At 40.8% G+C, this 18,069-nt stretch overlaps 1 protein-coding gene across 1 annotated transcript in view; it reads left to right on the top strand.

The window, feature by feature from the left end:
• stpg2 (sperm-tail PG-rich repeat containing 2) overlaps positions 1-13,481 on the top strand; it is a 39,644-nt gene extending 26,163 nt beyond the window's left edge. Inside the window, exons 11-13 of the mRNA XM_068760823.1 lie at positions 7,198-7,363; positions 8,725-8,840; positions 13,293-13,481. Coding sequence (XP_068616924.1) covers positions 7,198-7,363; positions 8,725-8,840; positions 13,293-13,481 — 471 coding nt within the window. The remainder of the gene's footprint in view (positions 1-7,197; positions 7,364-8,724; positions 8,841-13,292) is intronic.
• Positions 13,482-18,069: the final 4,588 nt, after the last annotated feature.

The following is an 18,069-nucleotide window of genomic DNA, read 5'->3' as shown; positions in this document are numbered from 1 at the left end:
CTGATGTTATAGCGGAGCTAGAAAATAGGCCAACAAAACTTGTCCAACTCAGCTATGAGTAGTATATTGAGTACATGAGTATAATATTGTTTATTTTCCACTTACTAATGAGCGATGGTCACTTCTGATAATCACCTGTTCTCAAATTACATTTCAGTTGGTTTCATTTCCTGCCTCGACTTGGCGGATGCATATTAAGTGGGCCATATCTAATGTAAATATAATGCTGACAACTTTTATTAGCACATGTAATTTGTTTACAAAGGCTCCAAGTAGAGGGGAGGGGGGGCAATAAAATATAACGAAAATAGGAAAAGACGTAGATGGCAAAAGGAGAACTTCAGCCACCAGAAATAATGAGGATGCATGCATGACAGCAGAGCATAAGGAAGGGAAAAGAGAGAGTAGAGCAAGTGCATCTTAAAATGCGTGATAGGGCACAGATGGAGAACTTGTCTGCATAGCACTTTCAGATTTCATGATGTGTGGATGCTTGGAGGAAAAGATCACATATGCTAAGTAAATTGCTATTCTCTCTTTCCTTGAAGTCCTGGATATTGTTACCTTCCTCTTGTTTTGCTGTTATAAAACAAGTCAAGTGAAAAGCAACCTAAAAATTCTCTGTATCTCTAAATATTTTTTTTAAGCCAGTGAGGATGGATACATACTGTAGTTTCTCCCCAGTTTGCTTATAGCCTTAGAGAGGGTATCAAAAATAGCACCTTGTACCAGGATTGCAGATCCGATACCATCAGGGTTAAAGGCCGTTAGTGCAGCAGTTTAATTTGACAGGCAGTAGCTTTCGCTCTCGATTGAACTGAGGATGTTAAAAGCAGAGATCTAGCACACCTGAACTTTGCTTCCAAATGTAATTGGACAATGTGTTTGAGGGCTTGAACAGCGGTAGAGATCGTTTCATCCCACTAGTAAGTCTGCATGTTTGGTTTGGTTACTGTTTCCTCAGACTAGACAGTCACTCTGAAGCTTCATGAATCTGATTCCTGTGGCGTCCTCAGGGACCCCTCGTCCTCCTGCATTGAAGCCGCCACCTCATTATGTACAACATAACTCCCCTACATTGCCATCTATTGCCAGGTACATCTCAACCATTTCACATAGGTCCATTCCAGTATTTTGTTATTGGCATCATCATCAAAGCAAATACAGACGTAGCGCGTCTCTCAAGAATCATAGTTATGCAGTTTTCACTTGTTTGTGATGTATTTGGCCGTTATCCTCGAATGGGTTTAATCATATTACTCCTGCATCCTCCCTTGCACGAATTACCGTAAGTTCAGCACAGACATTGCGCTTTGCCAAACTAAAATGTTCATGGCCAAAATAAAGTCACTATTTTGAACAAACCCCCCTACGGTCCATGATGAAGCATGGCTAGAAATGTCCATTTAGACTGTGAGGTGGAAACTGAAACTTGAGTGCAAGTGAAATATATTCAGGAGCAGGTAAATAGAATTTTAAATTTCTGTCCAACCTTGAAGCCGGAAACCCTGAACTGTAGCTGTAACATGAACTGACTACTATGTGGACTGAGCAGATACTCTTATTTCTGAGCAGAAATGCTCCTGGATTTGCTTAAAGACATGTTCAACACTCTTGATACCTAATATGTGAAGAAAATGTGTGGAGGCATTGAAGGTTCTGTGGACAAGGAATATATTCAGAATGTAATATTAAAAATGTTTTTTTGACCAGTAACTTTGATGCTTGAAGCAGCATATAGCCCCTTTCCTTCTCTCATCATAACCTGTTAGCTGCCATCCTGATTCTGGGCCAACTAATGACGTTTTCCCACCTCCAGTCTACGAGCCTACGGGTGAGACAGCTTCTGTCCTCCAGCCAGTGGACCGGTGAGCTAACTAACAAGGAAACAACCAATGCCCTGCCTAATTCTGTCAGGGAAGGATTTGGCTGTTTTTTAATTTCTATTTGAGTTTCTTCTGGAAGAAACTGATTACCAACTCGCAGCTCCTGAGCCCAAGGCTATTGTCCCAGGCAGAACTTCATGAACCCCATTTAGACCCCCCCCCCCCCCCCCCCCAGTTTAACATTCCTGACTGTCAGCTTGACCACTGGTCTTGCTAGTCTGCTTAGACTCCCTCCAGAACTCTCTTCCGCTCCATCACTGCAGTGTTGTCCATAGCAACCCTGCTTGTTTGTACTGGCTTCCTGCCCAATTTTCTGACTGTGTCTTTGTTTTCTGAGAATAATGGAATCCTCAGAAGGTTAATGGTACTGTCCAAAACGAGAGATTATATGTATTATATTATATTTATTCATGCAAATTACGATACATTTTGGATTTGCGGAAGTTAAATGTAACTCGTTTTAGTGTTTGATGTCCACTGTCACAATAATCTTTGATTTTAATTAATCTAGCTATTTTACCTCGGTACTTTCTCTACTATCTCCTCAAACTCTTCTACTGCTGGTTTTCACTCTACATTTTCTTGTAATATTGCTCCATATTTTTTTTATTTGCTCTCTCTTTGTGTTTTCTTCATTTTCTTTCTCACTAACCCAGTCCCCATTTGGGCTCATCTGTTAAGCAGCTGCATCTGGCGTGTGCTTGTTCATGTCTACATGTACAGTTCTCTGCCCAAAGTATAGGTACCAGCTGTGGCCAGCAGGTGTGTGTGTGTGTGTGTGCGTGTGTGTGCATGCACCCATGTGCAGGTCCAGACATTTGTACCCATTTTATGCAGCAGCTGTGCAGCTGTGGTTGTTTGGCTATGTACAGATGTTTTGTAGCAGGTGATGATTGAGAGCCAAGTAGACAGTCAGCCAGGCAGGTGGCCAAGGGGGGGGGACATGCTTAGTCCAGGGTGATATAAGAGAGCCAGGGCTGGACATTAACTCAGGCAGGCCTGAGTTAACCAGCTGTGGGTGCGTTTATACAGGAGTAACTCTGCCAGATTGAACTCAGACATCATAATGATTACTAAATCACAGGGTGACAGTTCCCATTTTTTAGTTCAAGCTTACAGTTTTCCACCGACTGTGGTTCAGATCTGAAGTGGAATCTCATCCCTCAACAGTGATCAGATTAGCTGTTGAAATGCCAGATGAAATGTGGTACACTGAACAAACTGCGACTGCTGAATTAAAGTGGACAACTGGAGCAAATGAGTAAGGTTAAAAAGAAGGTTAATTGCAGACTAGTAGGCATTAAAAGGATGACAGACTATAACAGTGCTTCTCAATTATTTTCTGTCATGCCCCCCCTAGGAAGAAAAAAACATTTTGCGCCCCCCCCGAAAAAAAAACAACCCACTCTTGCATCCTTATTAACATACAAAGAAATATGAAAAAGAAAGAAAGCCAGGTCTTTCTTCTTCTCCCACCGTAGATTGTTTACTTCTTCTGCTAATACTCCCTGCGCGCACTCTGACAATCAGGGCGCCACTGCCAACTACTGGAGTGGATGTGCAATTACACTTTAATCTCATAAGGCAAAAACACATTTTCTCAGCGGTCACAGTCCCCCCCCCCCCCTGACATCGCAGGGGGGGGGCACCATTTGAGAACCACTGGACTATAAGAAGATAAGGCGTGAGAAAGACAGAGAGAATGCGGGAATAATACACAATTAAGGCAAGACTGAAATTAAATAAAATAGAAAGCAAGATAAACAAGACCATTAAAAGCATCAGAAAACTGCAGCTGTCAGCAAATTGTAAAACTAACTGCCACCTATAAGTTGTGAAAAGGCAGCAAATGAGACCCATATGCTTCCTTCTGTCATTCGCTCTATATTGAAGACCTGTCTAAATCCCCATTAAGGCCTTCTAACACCAGCCATACCTCCAGTACTAAAAACGAGACAGATGGTCATCAAGCTCGATGATGAGACGCCAGCTGTGCTTATGAGAGAGAGAGAGAGAGAGAGAGAGAGTCTATTTGGGGAGGAAAGCAAGCAAACAAATGTTGCATTTGCTTTACTCTAAAATACTAGAAATCAGTTGTTGTTGTTTTTTACACAAGATAAAGCAACACACACACTTTTTAAAATAACACACAAGACTTACAACTTAAAAAAAAATCTTCCTCTTCAACTTGACAAATTGGTGATGCAACAGAATTGACCTTTAATTTTTGCAGTCATTGATCATGTACGAATGCATTCCCAACAAAATTCACAACACAGCCTCAACTATAGTTGTAATTTACCAAAATGTCAGTGATTAATTTTGTCTCCATTTTATTTAAGCCTAACAGCCTAACAAATTATTTTTGCTCCACCAAAAAGAAGCGTAGAATCTGTCTCAAGTTTTGTGTATATGCGTTCTTTGTTCTTGGTCCATGTTTTAATGGTGATTTGGATTTAGGACTGAACTCAACAATGTTGTTACAGTATATGCATGTAAGCCAGTCAGGTTCAAACACAAATCATGGATGGGCTGCTGCTGCATTATCCCTCATGGTGCATAATTCAGTATTTACCTGTTAGTTTATTGTTCAATGTCACATGATTGAATGAATTCACCTCTGGGTATGCTTGATTATTTGCTCTTTATTGCCATGATTAAATAAAATTATGATTTCAAGTTCATATGAATATTTTGCATGCATCAAAAATGAAAAGTACTTTTGCCACCCCTTCATTAGCCAACACTCTCAGGCCTGTCAATCCGTCTTGGGGCAAGCATCGCATCAATATTCTATTTCACAGCCTGTCTGCAAAAAAAGTGGTGCGTCTGACATCTGCAGTGTACTATATGCACGGTGAAATATTTCTCAGTTTAGGGCAATGTGAAAGAGTTTCTCTCATTTGTGTGCATATATACGAAGACAAGTTTTGAGCTGTCCAAATGTAGAGGTTGTGTAATTAGAGACACCCTGGTCTCCACCAATAGATAGTGACTGTTAATGGGAACGGTGGCTTGCTCCGTAGTCAGATGTAATTATAGACCACGAGGTCTCTTGACAGTTGTGTGTGCACACATTGTGCTGCACAGGTTGGAGGATGATTGCTCTGCACAGTTAGATCTGTGACAGATGTGTACCTGTAACTGCATGTTTACTTGTGTGTGTGTGTGTGTGTGTGCATCGAATCCACCATGAGACATGCTCCACGCTGAACCATGGCAAACAATGTTTCCACAACAGTGTCTGATTAATCTTATTTTTCTGCAATACCACAGTTGCTTTTAACATTACACCACATCTCGTTTGTGTCTCTCTGAGTGCGCGTATAAAATGACTGTGTGCTGGGTTGTGTTGTCGTACATGCGTGGCGTTTGCCTCCCTTTCCTCCCACTGTTTCTACAATGAAATGCTAAATGGCCTGGGCTAGCAATGATTAAAGGTGGACGGCTGCCGAGGAGGATGAGGAGGGAATGGCACGTTGGAAATGACAGTCTGAGGTAAATGACAGCTCTGCTATGCTGAGGATAAATGGATCGCACAGCTATATTCAGCCTTTTACCATCAATTATTCAAAGGCCCACCAACAAGACAAATCCCTTGTAACTCGGGCTCCTCGGCAGAGGTGGCCGTGCAAGTTTCTAATCAGGTGACAGGACTCACTCAGTTCCCTTTTTGGTTCTTTGCATGGCCACCCCAGCAAAGGTGTCGCTGTGAATTAGCTCTTTATTATTAGCAATTCATTAACGGTCAAAAATGTAATTGCCTTTTTATGGAGGCTATTTATTTGACATTACCTGGGTGCGTTGGAAGTATTGCCCATGCTCCTATCCATTTTCTGTTCTGTGTGGAGGCAACATAATGACAGCTGTTAGCCAACCACTCATTTGTGTGTGTGTGTGTGTGTGTGTGCGTTTATCTTCATTTGCATGTAGATGATGTGTTCCATACGGCATGTCCTCGGCCCTGTATGCATGCGTGAATGTATATATGGGAAATTGTAACAAATGATAATAAATGGGTGAGTAGGTAATTTGCTTTTTATAATGAGTGTGTGTCTGTTGCACAATGGTCCTATCAGCTGTGTAATCAAATAAGGGGGCCCAAGCAACGCTACATTTTGTGTGGACTGTGGGTAATTGTGTGCTACAATGTCATATAGTGTTTCATGCCAGGTAACAGCAAGACTAAACCTTTTTTGCCCCGTACCTACCTGTTCCTTTATAGAAATCAGAGGATTTTCTTGAAAACCTGAGTAGGAGGAATTTTTGTATCATTTTTTATTCTAGATGAAATTTAAAGAGTAAACAACACAACTTCCCAAGGTGTGTTATAATTTATAACCATCGTAGGAGGGAAAAAATAAATAAATCGCTTTTGTGGATATCTGCAGACCACGTTTTCCTGCTACTATTTCACAAGAGGTTAAAGGAACACAGGAATCTTAAGTCAATGGATCCTGTATAAAAGCTTAATGTGTTGATAGACCTCAGGTAGCACAGGCAAATAGAAAGTCCTGCACTTTACCATAAATAGTGCTTCGAGTCTTGATCATTGAGTAGCAGCTCATCATACACACCAATTATTATTAATGTAAACCCGGGTTTTACCGCAGGACAATGTCATCCCATTTAGCTGGATGGCTGTCTGGGATGTTTTCACACAACACATGTCGGCTAGCAAGAAAGATGGCTGCCAAGTGTTAACCTTTAGCTTTAACAGTACAGACAGCATGCCCCGCTTCCTCCTCCTTTCACACCCATTTCAGTACACCCTCTCCTCGGCAGCTGTGGCAAGCAGGGCTGCAGATAGTGGAGTCACAGAGTAATGTGAGGTTGCATAACTCTCCTGGCTGTGCGGCTGATAGAGGTGAATTATTTCACCAGCTTATCTCTGAAGGGGTCCCACCATTGTAGCACAGCAACAAAAGCAACCATTTAAACTGCTACCAGACCACTCGCCAGGAAGCTGCTGCATCTCTGCACGCCGTTTCAGGCACAATACTAGTTTGGTGAAATTCAATGTAGTCATTTTTGCAGTAATATTATTTGTAATGCACATATATATTGTTTATTGCCATTACTTTGATCTTTTTCCAAAAAAGAAATAGTTTTAAATAAGAATGCTACATAAGAGTGACATCATCACTCATCACTCATCAAGCGTATCATGTGGCAGAGCACACCTGTGTTACTAAAGATACTTTGAACTCTGTATGTTCAATGGTGAATATTGGAGGTGATAAAATCATGCTGGGATTTAGCATTTAGCTCATTTTGCCGCTTGTTTCTCCTCCATTCCCCATTCCTCTAGGACTCCCCCCCACCCAACAGCTACAACGTGAGCCAGATGTTCGACAGGGCTGGCGGCCACTCTTACCTCCAGTCCCTAAGTGAAAGAGCCAAGAGACGCCAGAGCTGCTTCCTCTCTGCTGCACCCCGTGGTGATCTATTCTCGCCATGTGACCCGAGTGTACCAGGTGCCACACATCTACCTGTCTAACTCTTCCTCTATTTTCTTTTTTTTATTCATGCAGTTCAATTAGCTCCATCTCTCTGGGCCTCTATCCTAATATTTACCTCAATTACAATCCCATTGAAAAACGTTGTTTCAGCATTGATCAATTCATGACTTACTTGGATAATTTATGACTAGCCCCTATTTCACCGAGAACCTCAACCCAAGAGACGCACCCCAAACCGTTTGACCAAAATCCAATTTGCATATAAATAGATTTGAATTGTTTGCGATAGTGTTTCCTCTTTTCTCTGTCTCTCTCTCTCTGTCTCTTACGCACACACCCACACGAAGTCCTTGCAATGCGACAGTGCTTATTCTTTTTTAGATGAAGAAATGTTTATTTGGAGTATATATATATAATATATATATGCAGTACATACACTCCACGTCCGGAGTTGTTGGGGGGGGGGGGGGGGGGGGGGTTCAGTGCCTTGCCCAGGGGCAGTGCTCTGGCGGTAGATTGGGTTTAGGGACTTGAGCTGTTGACCCTCTGGTTTCCAACCCAAGTCTCAACCCACTGAGCCATTGCTGTTCCCGTGGCATTTATATAATGCTCTGTGACATGAGCAAATGTCGAGGTGTTTTCTGGTGCGTGTTTTTATGTTAAATTCTTTGTATGTTTGTAAATTTTAAGGTCACTGCACCGTTAGCTCCTTTGAGTTTGACAGGCATCTTAAAATTGGGATGAACCGGGTATGAATTCTTTTTTTCTTGCTGTTTCCATAAATCATCGATGCAAAATCAGTTGTGGTAAAGCATTTTAAATGTTTTATTTTGAGGGATTTCAATTTGGCAGTGTTTATCACTCGGACTGTGATGAAATAAAATAGCTGACAAAATGATCAGCGGAATACATGCTTCTCTGCACATCTGCTTCTGTGCCTGATTTATGTATGAAAAGGTGTGAGACAGCCAGGGGTAGCGCCTTATTTATGGGTAAAAAAAAAAAAAGAAAACATTATTAAAACCTTAAGAAAAAAATAATGTTATGGCTATAAAAAACAGGACTGCTACACCATCTACACCAAACCGCATTGCTACAGACCCCTGAGCATTTCCTGGAATGTGCAGAATTTCAGTTTCAATCAGAATAATGAAATTTAAATATGCATTAATTGAATTTTAAAGAGCTGTTGTTGTGTACACCCTTTTATTTAGTTATTATTCATGATATTATTGACGATATTATTATAAATGATATTTTAAAATATACACATTTAGGAGGTGATGCTCAATCTTGAGTTATTTGCAAAGTAATAAATGAATTGCATCATAGCAGATCACTATTAGATATGACAGATGTGTCTATGTGTTCATTAGGCCCTGGCCAATACGATCCTTGTGTGAAATCCTTCCCTCAAATGGCTCTGATTACCTCCAGGGAAGGCCGATTCAAACACTCTACGAACACCAACCCTGGACCTGGAGCTTACCAGGTAAACAGGATGTTGCTTTCTCTCTAATGGGTATTATCCACTTCTATCCGACTCCATGAGTCGCCACCGCTCAGTAATGGTATTGAAATTATGGATTGTATGTGGATATGTATGTGTTGTTGAGAACCTGATTGCTGCAGAGAGACCAGAAATACGGTATGTCTGACCCCTTTTTAATTATTATTTTTTTTATCTTCAGCATTGCCGAAGATATTGATCTTTGTGTAAAAAAAAAAAACCTGCAATAAGATTTTGCAGTTTCAGACTGTCCCTACTGACAGCACAAGGCTGAATGACACAGCACAGCTTTTCACTTTGTCGGAGAATTGGTGTTAATAGACTTGCCTGGTTAAATTACACTGGGGAAGGTGAGTACATTTTTTATGAAGCCGAATGCTGTTTAATGTAGCCACCTGAGACTGCTGACGGAGAAAGATATACTTTATAGTCCGAGCGTAATGCAGTCGAAATGAAATCTAACCAGAATCTAATCTCTGCTCCATTTCAGCACGTTCTAATATGAATTACAGCTTTTGGTTACAGCCACTGGTGACTGTGGATGCGTGTGAGACGATTGAAAGAGCCAGTGTTGCTTCCAGTCCCTGCTGACTTTGAGGGGTGAACATCAAAGACAAAACCTCTGGGTTTGATTTAGACCTTGCTACACATGTTCACCTCATGCTCATGTCCGTGGTTGTAATGTTATCACAGGGCTCTTTCTTCTCTCTCCCAGTCTGGCTGCTCTCTCTGTGGATTCACCTCCTCAAACTTTCCCTTTCTTCTCTTCTGCGTTCAATTCCTCTGGACCGTTTTATGCACATGGATATCGCAGCAGGACTGCAGCAAAGACCGTTTTCTACAACGTTGAACAAAATAAGAATGGCATAATGCCGCTCTGTTGTGATGAGTTGAAATGGCGAGCTAAGTGTGACAATGATTCCACTCTTTGCGCTGATTGGAAGGAGCCCTGGACCTTGGCCAGTCTCCCCAATTAATTTGGAGACATGTTCTTAGTTGATTTTCTTCCAAGAGTTAGCTGCCAACTGCCAGTAGCTGCTTTTTCAAATCCTGTAGTTGTGGGCCGCACACATGTACCACAAAGTCAAAACCACGTTCTGTCCTGCTCCCTCACCAGTTCAAGAGTTTATCCAGATGTGTGATCTGACTCTAACAGCTGCTGTCACATAAGCTGAGCGACACAGTCCCGCAATCATACCCTCATTTTAGTAGCCACTGTGGCCTGCGAGTCAAAACGTTTGCCCACCCCTGCTATAAGATGTGTCTTCATGTACAATGGGTGAATGACGTCTGTGGAAACAACGCACGCAACAGCATAACAATGGAGTTTACTTACAAAAGTAACTTGCACTTAAAGTTTCAGTTTTTACGTTTTTGCCAAGACGTATAATGCTAAAAGTTAAATTAACATAGCATTTGCTATGAAGGAGTGGGTGGCGGGCACAAAGCGTTCCTCCCTTCTCCAGCAAGTTTCTTGCTTTTGTTCTGCATCTAGGAAAAACACATTTAATTAAGTTTCCCTCAACAGTCAGAAAATGCTGCTAATACTTGGATGAAGTATGAACACACTCAGACTCATTCCTTTTAAAAGGCTGAAAACTCTGCGACTGCCTCTTGCCATTTTGCAAAATGCACACTTCAGTTTTGTTGACTGATAACTTTTAAGCAAAGCATGCAGTCAAACTGTCCAGTATTTCATTCCAGTATGCGTTTAAGGACACACAAAAAAAAAAGATCCTTGTTTTGATTCACGCTTTCTAGAGATCAATGCCATGGATTTCTCAGTAAAGCATCTCCTGGTTCATGTTTAAGAGTTTCACTTCTTTGTGCTTTCAGCGTAAGGCATGTTTAAGCTCTTGTCTCAGCAATTAGCTGAGACACTGAATCTATATGACATCACTGCAGATTTAAAGTTGGTGTTAAATGGCGCAGAGAGGGAGACAGATAAGAGAAGCTGGTAGAGAGAGCAGGATGATGGCAATGACTGAAGAGGAGAGGTGTGGAAAAGAGAGATGGTATACGGAGTAAAGACAGTGATTATAAGGCGGTGGAAAAGCATAGAGGAGCAGAAGTTGCGAGATAGACATGAGCAAATGGAGCAACTGAAGAGGGTAGTTGAATTCAGCCGCTGAAAATGTGTTCTGAGGACCTTCAGTCTGAAGCAGATGGCCGGGTAATGGAAAAAGCACTATTTAAACATCAACGCGCGTGCATTTGTGCATCCATCCATGCACGCACCTGTAATGTCATTAAACTATCTACTTGAGCGGCATTAGGTCACTGCGAGGGCTCATTTAGGGTTTTCATTAAATGCACCATGTTCGGTACCAAGCTCTAGAAAGTAGGCTCAATTACCTGTTTTTAGTCATTACGTTGTTCTTATTGGTCGAGTTTAAATTAATATAAACGTTGGTCGAGTTTAAATCAATATAAACGTTGAATGAAACACAGGGACACAGGAGCATACATCATGCAGAAACTAATTTTAATTAAATACTGCAATCTTTGTGATTTATAAGGCTGCCTAGTGGAAAGAACACGAGCTGAAAAAGTTCAAGTTTATTTGATGCTCATGAAGAGTCAGAACAGATAAGAGTCCTACAGTCAGCTGACATTTCTTTGAACCTTGTGTGTGTGTGTGTGTGTGTGTGTGTGTGTGTGTGTGTGTGTGTGTGTGTGTGTGTTTGGGGTGTGATTAGATCCTTAAAATGATGAGAGTGAAAAGGAAAAATAAGCAAAATCAAATTGGCATTGTTGTATGTGTAATCTGGCTCCTGCCAGTACATTGGTACTGGCAGGAGACAGATTATAAATATTATATTTGCACGTGCATTTTCACAGGTAAACCCAGCATAAGAAAGCAAAGTCAAAAATATGGTAAATATTCAAAATGGGGTGAAAGAACTAGAAAAACCAAGCCACCCAGTGCACGAGGAAAACGCTTGACTGCGTGATGCAGTGATGAATGCAGGAATCATGGGGACTAAATACACCGGGAGGGGGCGGTAACGAGGCACAGGTAAAACGACACCCAGGTGAAAACAATCAGACAATCATAAAGGAAGGAAAATAAGGAAACCTTAAAGGGTGAAGAAAAGAGAAAGATAAGAAAAAAAAAGAATATTCAAGAAACATGTTGGTATTTTTCAACCTTCACTTTTCTCCTGAAGTTTTTCCATTCTAATTTATAATGTAAGGCTAACTTTATATAAGTCGAAATTCAGGGAATCAGAATTGGTCCCAAAAACAACAACATAAAAAAAAAACCCTCTGCAGATTTCTTAAACTTCTTGCAGAAAAAAATAGGTAGGACAAGTGTTGTTCATAATGCATGTCACAAACTCAGAATCCACCTGTTTAAAGTTTGCTGTTTCGGGATGGGTGACATCATGGCTGAGAAAACAAGTACCACTGCATATCGTGCTACATTCACATCATTGTCTTGACTGATGAAAACAAGCTAATGGATGATGGGAAAACAATCAAAGCAATATAATGAGTTGATTGTTCCAATGCTTAGAATCATTTATGTTTGCACATTATGAAGTTAAGGGGGGGTCATCATCTGACTGACTCGGTGAAACATTTTGCCTCTTTGCTTGCTTTCCCTGTGTGTGTGTACATTTCTAAATGTTGGCATACATACCAGAGAACATCATCACCAAATCCCTGTGTATAGCCTCTTTCCTTGCTCCCCTCTATGACCTTAGTGAAACATCCCATAATCTCCCCCATCATTGCCATGCCGGTGGTGTCGTCACTTCCAAGGGTTCTTCCTCATCTCCCCGACCTCTTGGGCAACCCTGAGGGTGACCTGGAGTTGAACCTGCAACCCTTTTCCCATAAGGATCAATATTGAGATCTGAGCAGCTCCGCCAATGTGCCTAAATCCTACTGTGGCATTGTTGGAATACTGATGATTGCATGTGTGCTGGGAGATTAGGGGAGGAAGTCGGAGAAAACTGAAGTGGGAAAGGTACAGAGAGCTTTGATTTAAAAAATATATAAAAAAAACAGGAAGTACCGGGGAGGGAGAGAGACACATGAGTGTGTGCACAACATAGAGTGTGTATGCACATGTCCACATCCTTGCTCGTTTGTGTGCTCGTGTAAGAGAATTTCTTGTCTTGATTTTTTATTTTTTTTGTAATGTGATTTTAAGATTAGATTTATAGTGGATGTTGGATTTGAAACTTTTTTTTCGACATTGAGGACTTCCCCTCATTTTCTCCTTGGTAAGAAAATGTACAGTTTGTGGTGTAAAGTCAAACATACCCGTCTCTTTCTCTCGTTGAAGCAAAAAAGAGAAGCCTGTTTGATGAGTTTTAAATTTGTACTGTAATTCTCTGACTGGCAGAATTTTTGTTCCACGAAACCACTGCGTCTTCCTCGCTCTTATCAGTTCTCATCTCAGCTCTGTTGGTGTCTCTGCAGTTGAGCCCAGGCATCATGAACACAGTGATGAAGGGCACCTTCAATGTGACGCTGATCAACCTCCGCGGCCCCTGCTGCTCTCCCTGTGTGGCCCCTGGCACTTTAATGGCACTGGAAACCATTGACACCGTCACACCCAACACCGTCGTCATCACCAGCAAATCCTTGTGGGGCAAAGATCAGAAGTGAAAGGTGAATTTTCAAAGTTCAAAGTGATCGCAATTCACATTCTCAGGTTGGTTTTTTGTTAATATGATTACAGTATATCCATTTCCGTTGACTAGAATAGAAAATGATGAAGCATATTTCAGTCACTGAATTATAACTTTATACATCTCTATAATTAAATTAACATAGGTACAATGATGTTTCGGCTTGGAAACGTATTTTACAGATTATTCTTACAAATTAAAGTGGTGGATAATTGAAAAATTGAAACGTTATGTTATTTGTTTTTTAACACCCATTTTCTTTATTTTAATTGTTCCAGGATGGAAGATTCCGTGTTGCTAAATGAAATATCTACAATGGACCCGACACATGCAGATGGTTTCCTCATGCTTTACCCTTTAGTATTGACAAGCTTTGCTTGCTGATTCAGCTGTTTTTGTGGATTAGATATCTTTGTATAAAGCACCTTGTTAATCAATAACAATTAAAAAGCTGTTTATATTGCCCGAGGTCTCTCAAAAGCATGGCACTCTAAAAGTGGCTACTTTGTCCATGGGAACATTGTTCTCTCAAAGCACTGAAAAAAAGATCCTGTTCAACACAAATGAAACAGATTAAAAATGCCGAGAAGGTTTTGTGACTCTGATTTTTCAATATAATTTTACTTTACTTACTGCCAAGGGAACTCGATAAGTGTTAGCAGAGGATCACCTTAAGCTTTATTTGAACTCTCGCAGTCTGTGACTTGATTTTCAGAAGGGTCAGAAATCATGTTTTATTTAATGATAATTAAAACAGCATGTGAGACTTTTTAAAAAATGCTGTTAAAATTCCTAAAAATACTCAGCCATACTTTATTGCATAGCATGCAGAAATAATGAATCTATTAATTATGTACATTTGTAATCAAACAGTTGTGAAAGTCATATAGAAGACTCATAACTTATTGTTTTACACTGATGTGATTCGCTAATTCATTTAATTCACATTTTCTTTTGTTCCACACGTATACACAATGGCATACTGTATAGAAACACACATCCAAATCCAAACTAACTACATGGGGAATTGCATTCTACTTGTGTAAATACAAACACATATTTTCAATGCATTATTTGGTACTTTGAACTTGGCTTCAATAAAGCGGATGAATCTTACATGTGACTTTGCAAAGCTCTGATGCTCTGAAACACCCTGTTAGAAGAGTCAGAGACGAAGAAAGGGATGAGAGACAAAATGTGAGTAGCAGAAACTGCTCCGATTCGGTCTCGATCTCGATCTGGGACATGGTCGACTCGCGTTTTTTGTCCCAGACCGGTCGAGACCAGACCAGGACCACTGTGATAAGTGAGAAATGCAGAACTCAGCAGCTGCGCTGACTTGCAGGTGTCACCTTGTTGATAAGAATTGCTTATGTTATTTTTTCACTCACTTCATACTTGAGCGTTATTCCTGACTTTTTCTTTAAAGTTTTCTTTGTAAAATGACATTGATCATGGCTTGTCAGGACAGTTCAGTTTTAATAAGTATGATTGTATAATTTGTAGAAGTGAAACAACAAATTTGATTAGATCTGAGTTGTGCTTCATTGGTTAAAAAACATAGCAGAATTTTTTGTTGTTGCAAACTTAATGCATTTATGAATTTGTGCTGTTGTATGTAAGGTGCATCATTCTTTACTTCATGATGGCTGAAATCCTGAGGCTGACCCGTAGGGATGCAGTTTGTCCATCAGTTTCATTAATATTGAAATGTCAAGCATGCAAAGTTCAAATAAAACTGAAAGATGGAGAGGACATGTTGCTACATGAAAATGCTGTGAAACATTTTCAAAGTAAAGTAAGATAAGTTCCTGACCTTGTACGTCTGGTATCAAAGAGATGGAGCTGGCTGGGACATGGTGATGTGCAGTTCAGAGTGTCAGATAAACCACTTTTACTGGCATATAATGCTGGAGAGTTTAGATTTATGCTCTTCTCTTCTGAATCCTGACCATAAATCTGTTATTCATTACGGTGTTTATTAATTCCTTTTCTCAGTCCTTAAAGACAGAAAGGAAAAAAGCAACAAGAAGTGTTTACACATCAACGTCCGATGGACAACCGACACTGCCCAAGTAGATCTTGTTTCAAGATGCAGTTTGATCACATCTAATTTGAAATCACCTTTCCGCAGAACCCACCTCCCTGCGGCCCGAGTCGGCTCCTTCCTTGTCCTGCTGTGTTCAAAATGTCTCTGTGAGTGTTCGCTGTAACAGGTTTGACGGCGTACCGTGTTTCTGATTGCTCCTGTGGGCCTTTTAACCTAATGAGGTGTTTACCCCCCGATCATTATTCAGCTGGGAGAGGAGAAAAAGGCAGACGGAGAAAGGGAGGTGGAGAGGCCAGGGGGGGGGGGTAAGAGAGGATGGTGAGATATAGAGCAAGAGTGGTGGCGGAAAGAAGGGGTGAAGAAAACAGGTTAATGGAAGAAGGAGAAACATTGTATATGTGCAGAGGGGAGATCAGAAAGTTAAAAGAAAATGAGAGATAGAGGAGGAAAGACAGGAGGAGGAGAGGAAGGGAAAAGGATGTGGTGTTATTTATGCCTCCCTCTGCACTCGTCTTTCTCTTTTTTCCTCTCCCTGCGAGCTGTTTTACATCGGCGATCTAATTAAATCAAATAAATCACAGCACACCCATAGCCACAACAGCATCTCCTGATTCTGGGATTGTGAACATCCCCCCCCCCAATACCCCTCCACCCAAGACTGAATAAATCTCGATTATGGTGCATTACACGGCACATCATTCACGTTGTTTATAGGGCTAAAATATGCAAACAGACTGAGGGCATAAAAGTGATCGATGCTGAAATGGGCCCTTTTTCCTTTTCCATTCTCATCTCTCACACAGCGCAAAGCACAGTCATTTACAGATGTCTGGTGTCCGATGAAGACGTATTGCGTTGTGTCCTTACACTGTCCCCTCGTTAGGGCTATTTTCATTGTCTTTGTGCACAGACCTCAGAACGGGATTTTATTACACTCACTAAAGCGCTCTGTCTTTGCTGTTTAGCCATTATTAAATCGAATTAGCTTTGCCAAACCTTGAAGCTGTCCCTGGAAGATCTCATCAATAAAGGGAAAGTTGATCAGTGTTTTTATTGATCACATTAGGACTGTCATACGTGATACACATGGAATCCACTACAAGCTTCTAAAAGCTGCAGTTTCTAACTTTTTCTGGAAAATTAGTGTTTTTAGATCTATTTTTCCAGTATACTTTAGCTAATGTAGAAATATTTTGACATGACAAGTACTAAACCAGAATTAGTATTAGTATTAGTGTCTGTGCCTTCCAAGTAAAAAAATGACTTGATAATGATTATTTTGCTCTTTTCTGGATTTTGCTTCCTCCAGACAAAAATACTGGTGTTTGTGGCTTTTCTTCCATTGATTAATTAATTGATTAATTAATTTTCACGAAGACGAATTGATCAGTAAGCGCCTTGTCTATAGCTGCTTATCCAAATTAAAGTCACAGGTTTATGCTAGAGCCTCTCCCAGCTGAGATGGTGTGTGTGTGTGTGTGTGTGTGGGGGGGGGGGGGGGGGGGGTTAAGTTGCCAGTTTATTGCAGGGCCACATAGAAAGACAGACACCCATTCAGGCTTGTATTTACACCTATGGTCAATTTAGAATCACTGATTCACCGGGGCTGCATGTTTTCGGAGGTACCTCCAGTAGAGAAAGACATATGGGGAGAACATGCAAACTGTGCACAGAAAGCCCCCAGGTGGAATCGAACCAATGACCATCTTACACCGTGTACTGCGTCACCGTGTTGCCCCTTTTTAATATTTGAAAATATTTTGTTCATACTGCTACAAATTTGTACTTTACTTGGCTTCACTGTCTGAGTTGTTTTAAGGTGTGCAAACTATGCCAAACAACAAGATGAAAACAGCATATCGGGCTACTGGATATTTTATCTCATCTCACAGCAAATCAAGTCTACCTCCGGGTACAAATAAAGTAACCTTGAACCTTGAACCTTTACCAGAAGGTTTGATTCTAGGACCACTGTTATTTACGTTATACAGAAATTGTCTTGGTCTTAATATTTGAAAAAACAGCCTTCTCTTTCTATGCTGACAGTACTGCCGTTAATTGCCTTGTACCTAATTCAACTAAGGTGCTCGTTCCATTGATTTCCACCGGTCCAGGCTGTTGAAGTATGTATTTTCTGTGAACTTGTCCTTGTATTTTGATTCCCGTTGGTACTATTTCTGGTCAGGTCTACAAGATTTGCCACTTGCACCCTGATCTAGCAGACCAAACGTGTGGTTTTATGCAGGCTCAAGGCATTTCAATCATCCTGTATTTGACAAACATGGCAAAAGCAAAGGGTACATGAATGCAGCACAAGCTATTGCTAATAAACAAGCTACTGCCGTACAGGAAGTTGACACTGAGGACAGTGAAGAAGACTGGACTTATTAAGACCCTGCTGCATCTGGGGTGAGTACCACACACCGTCTCCTGTTATGCACCCCTGCTTATAACTCAATTTGTCAATGCATATAAATGTACAATGCTATATTTAGCTGCAGTCAACTTGTAATGA

Source organism: Brachionichthys hirsutus, chromosome 4, assembly GCF_040956055.1.
Source record: "Brachionichthys hirsutus isolate HB-005 chromosome 4, CSIRO-AGI_Bhir_v1, whole genome shotgun sequence".
Classification (NCBI taxonomy): Eukaryota; Metazoa; Chordata; class Actinopteri; order Lophiiformes; family Brachionichthyidae; genus Brachionichthys; species Brachionichthys hirsutus.
Note: the sequence above shows the minus strand (reverse complement) of the source record. Positions and strands in the feature narration are given on the sequence as shown.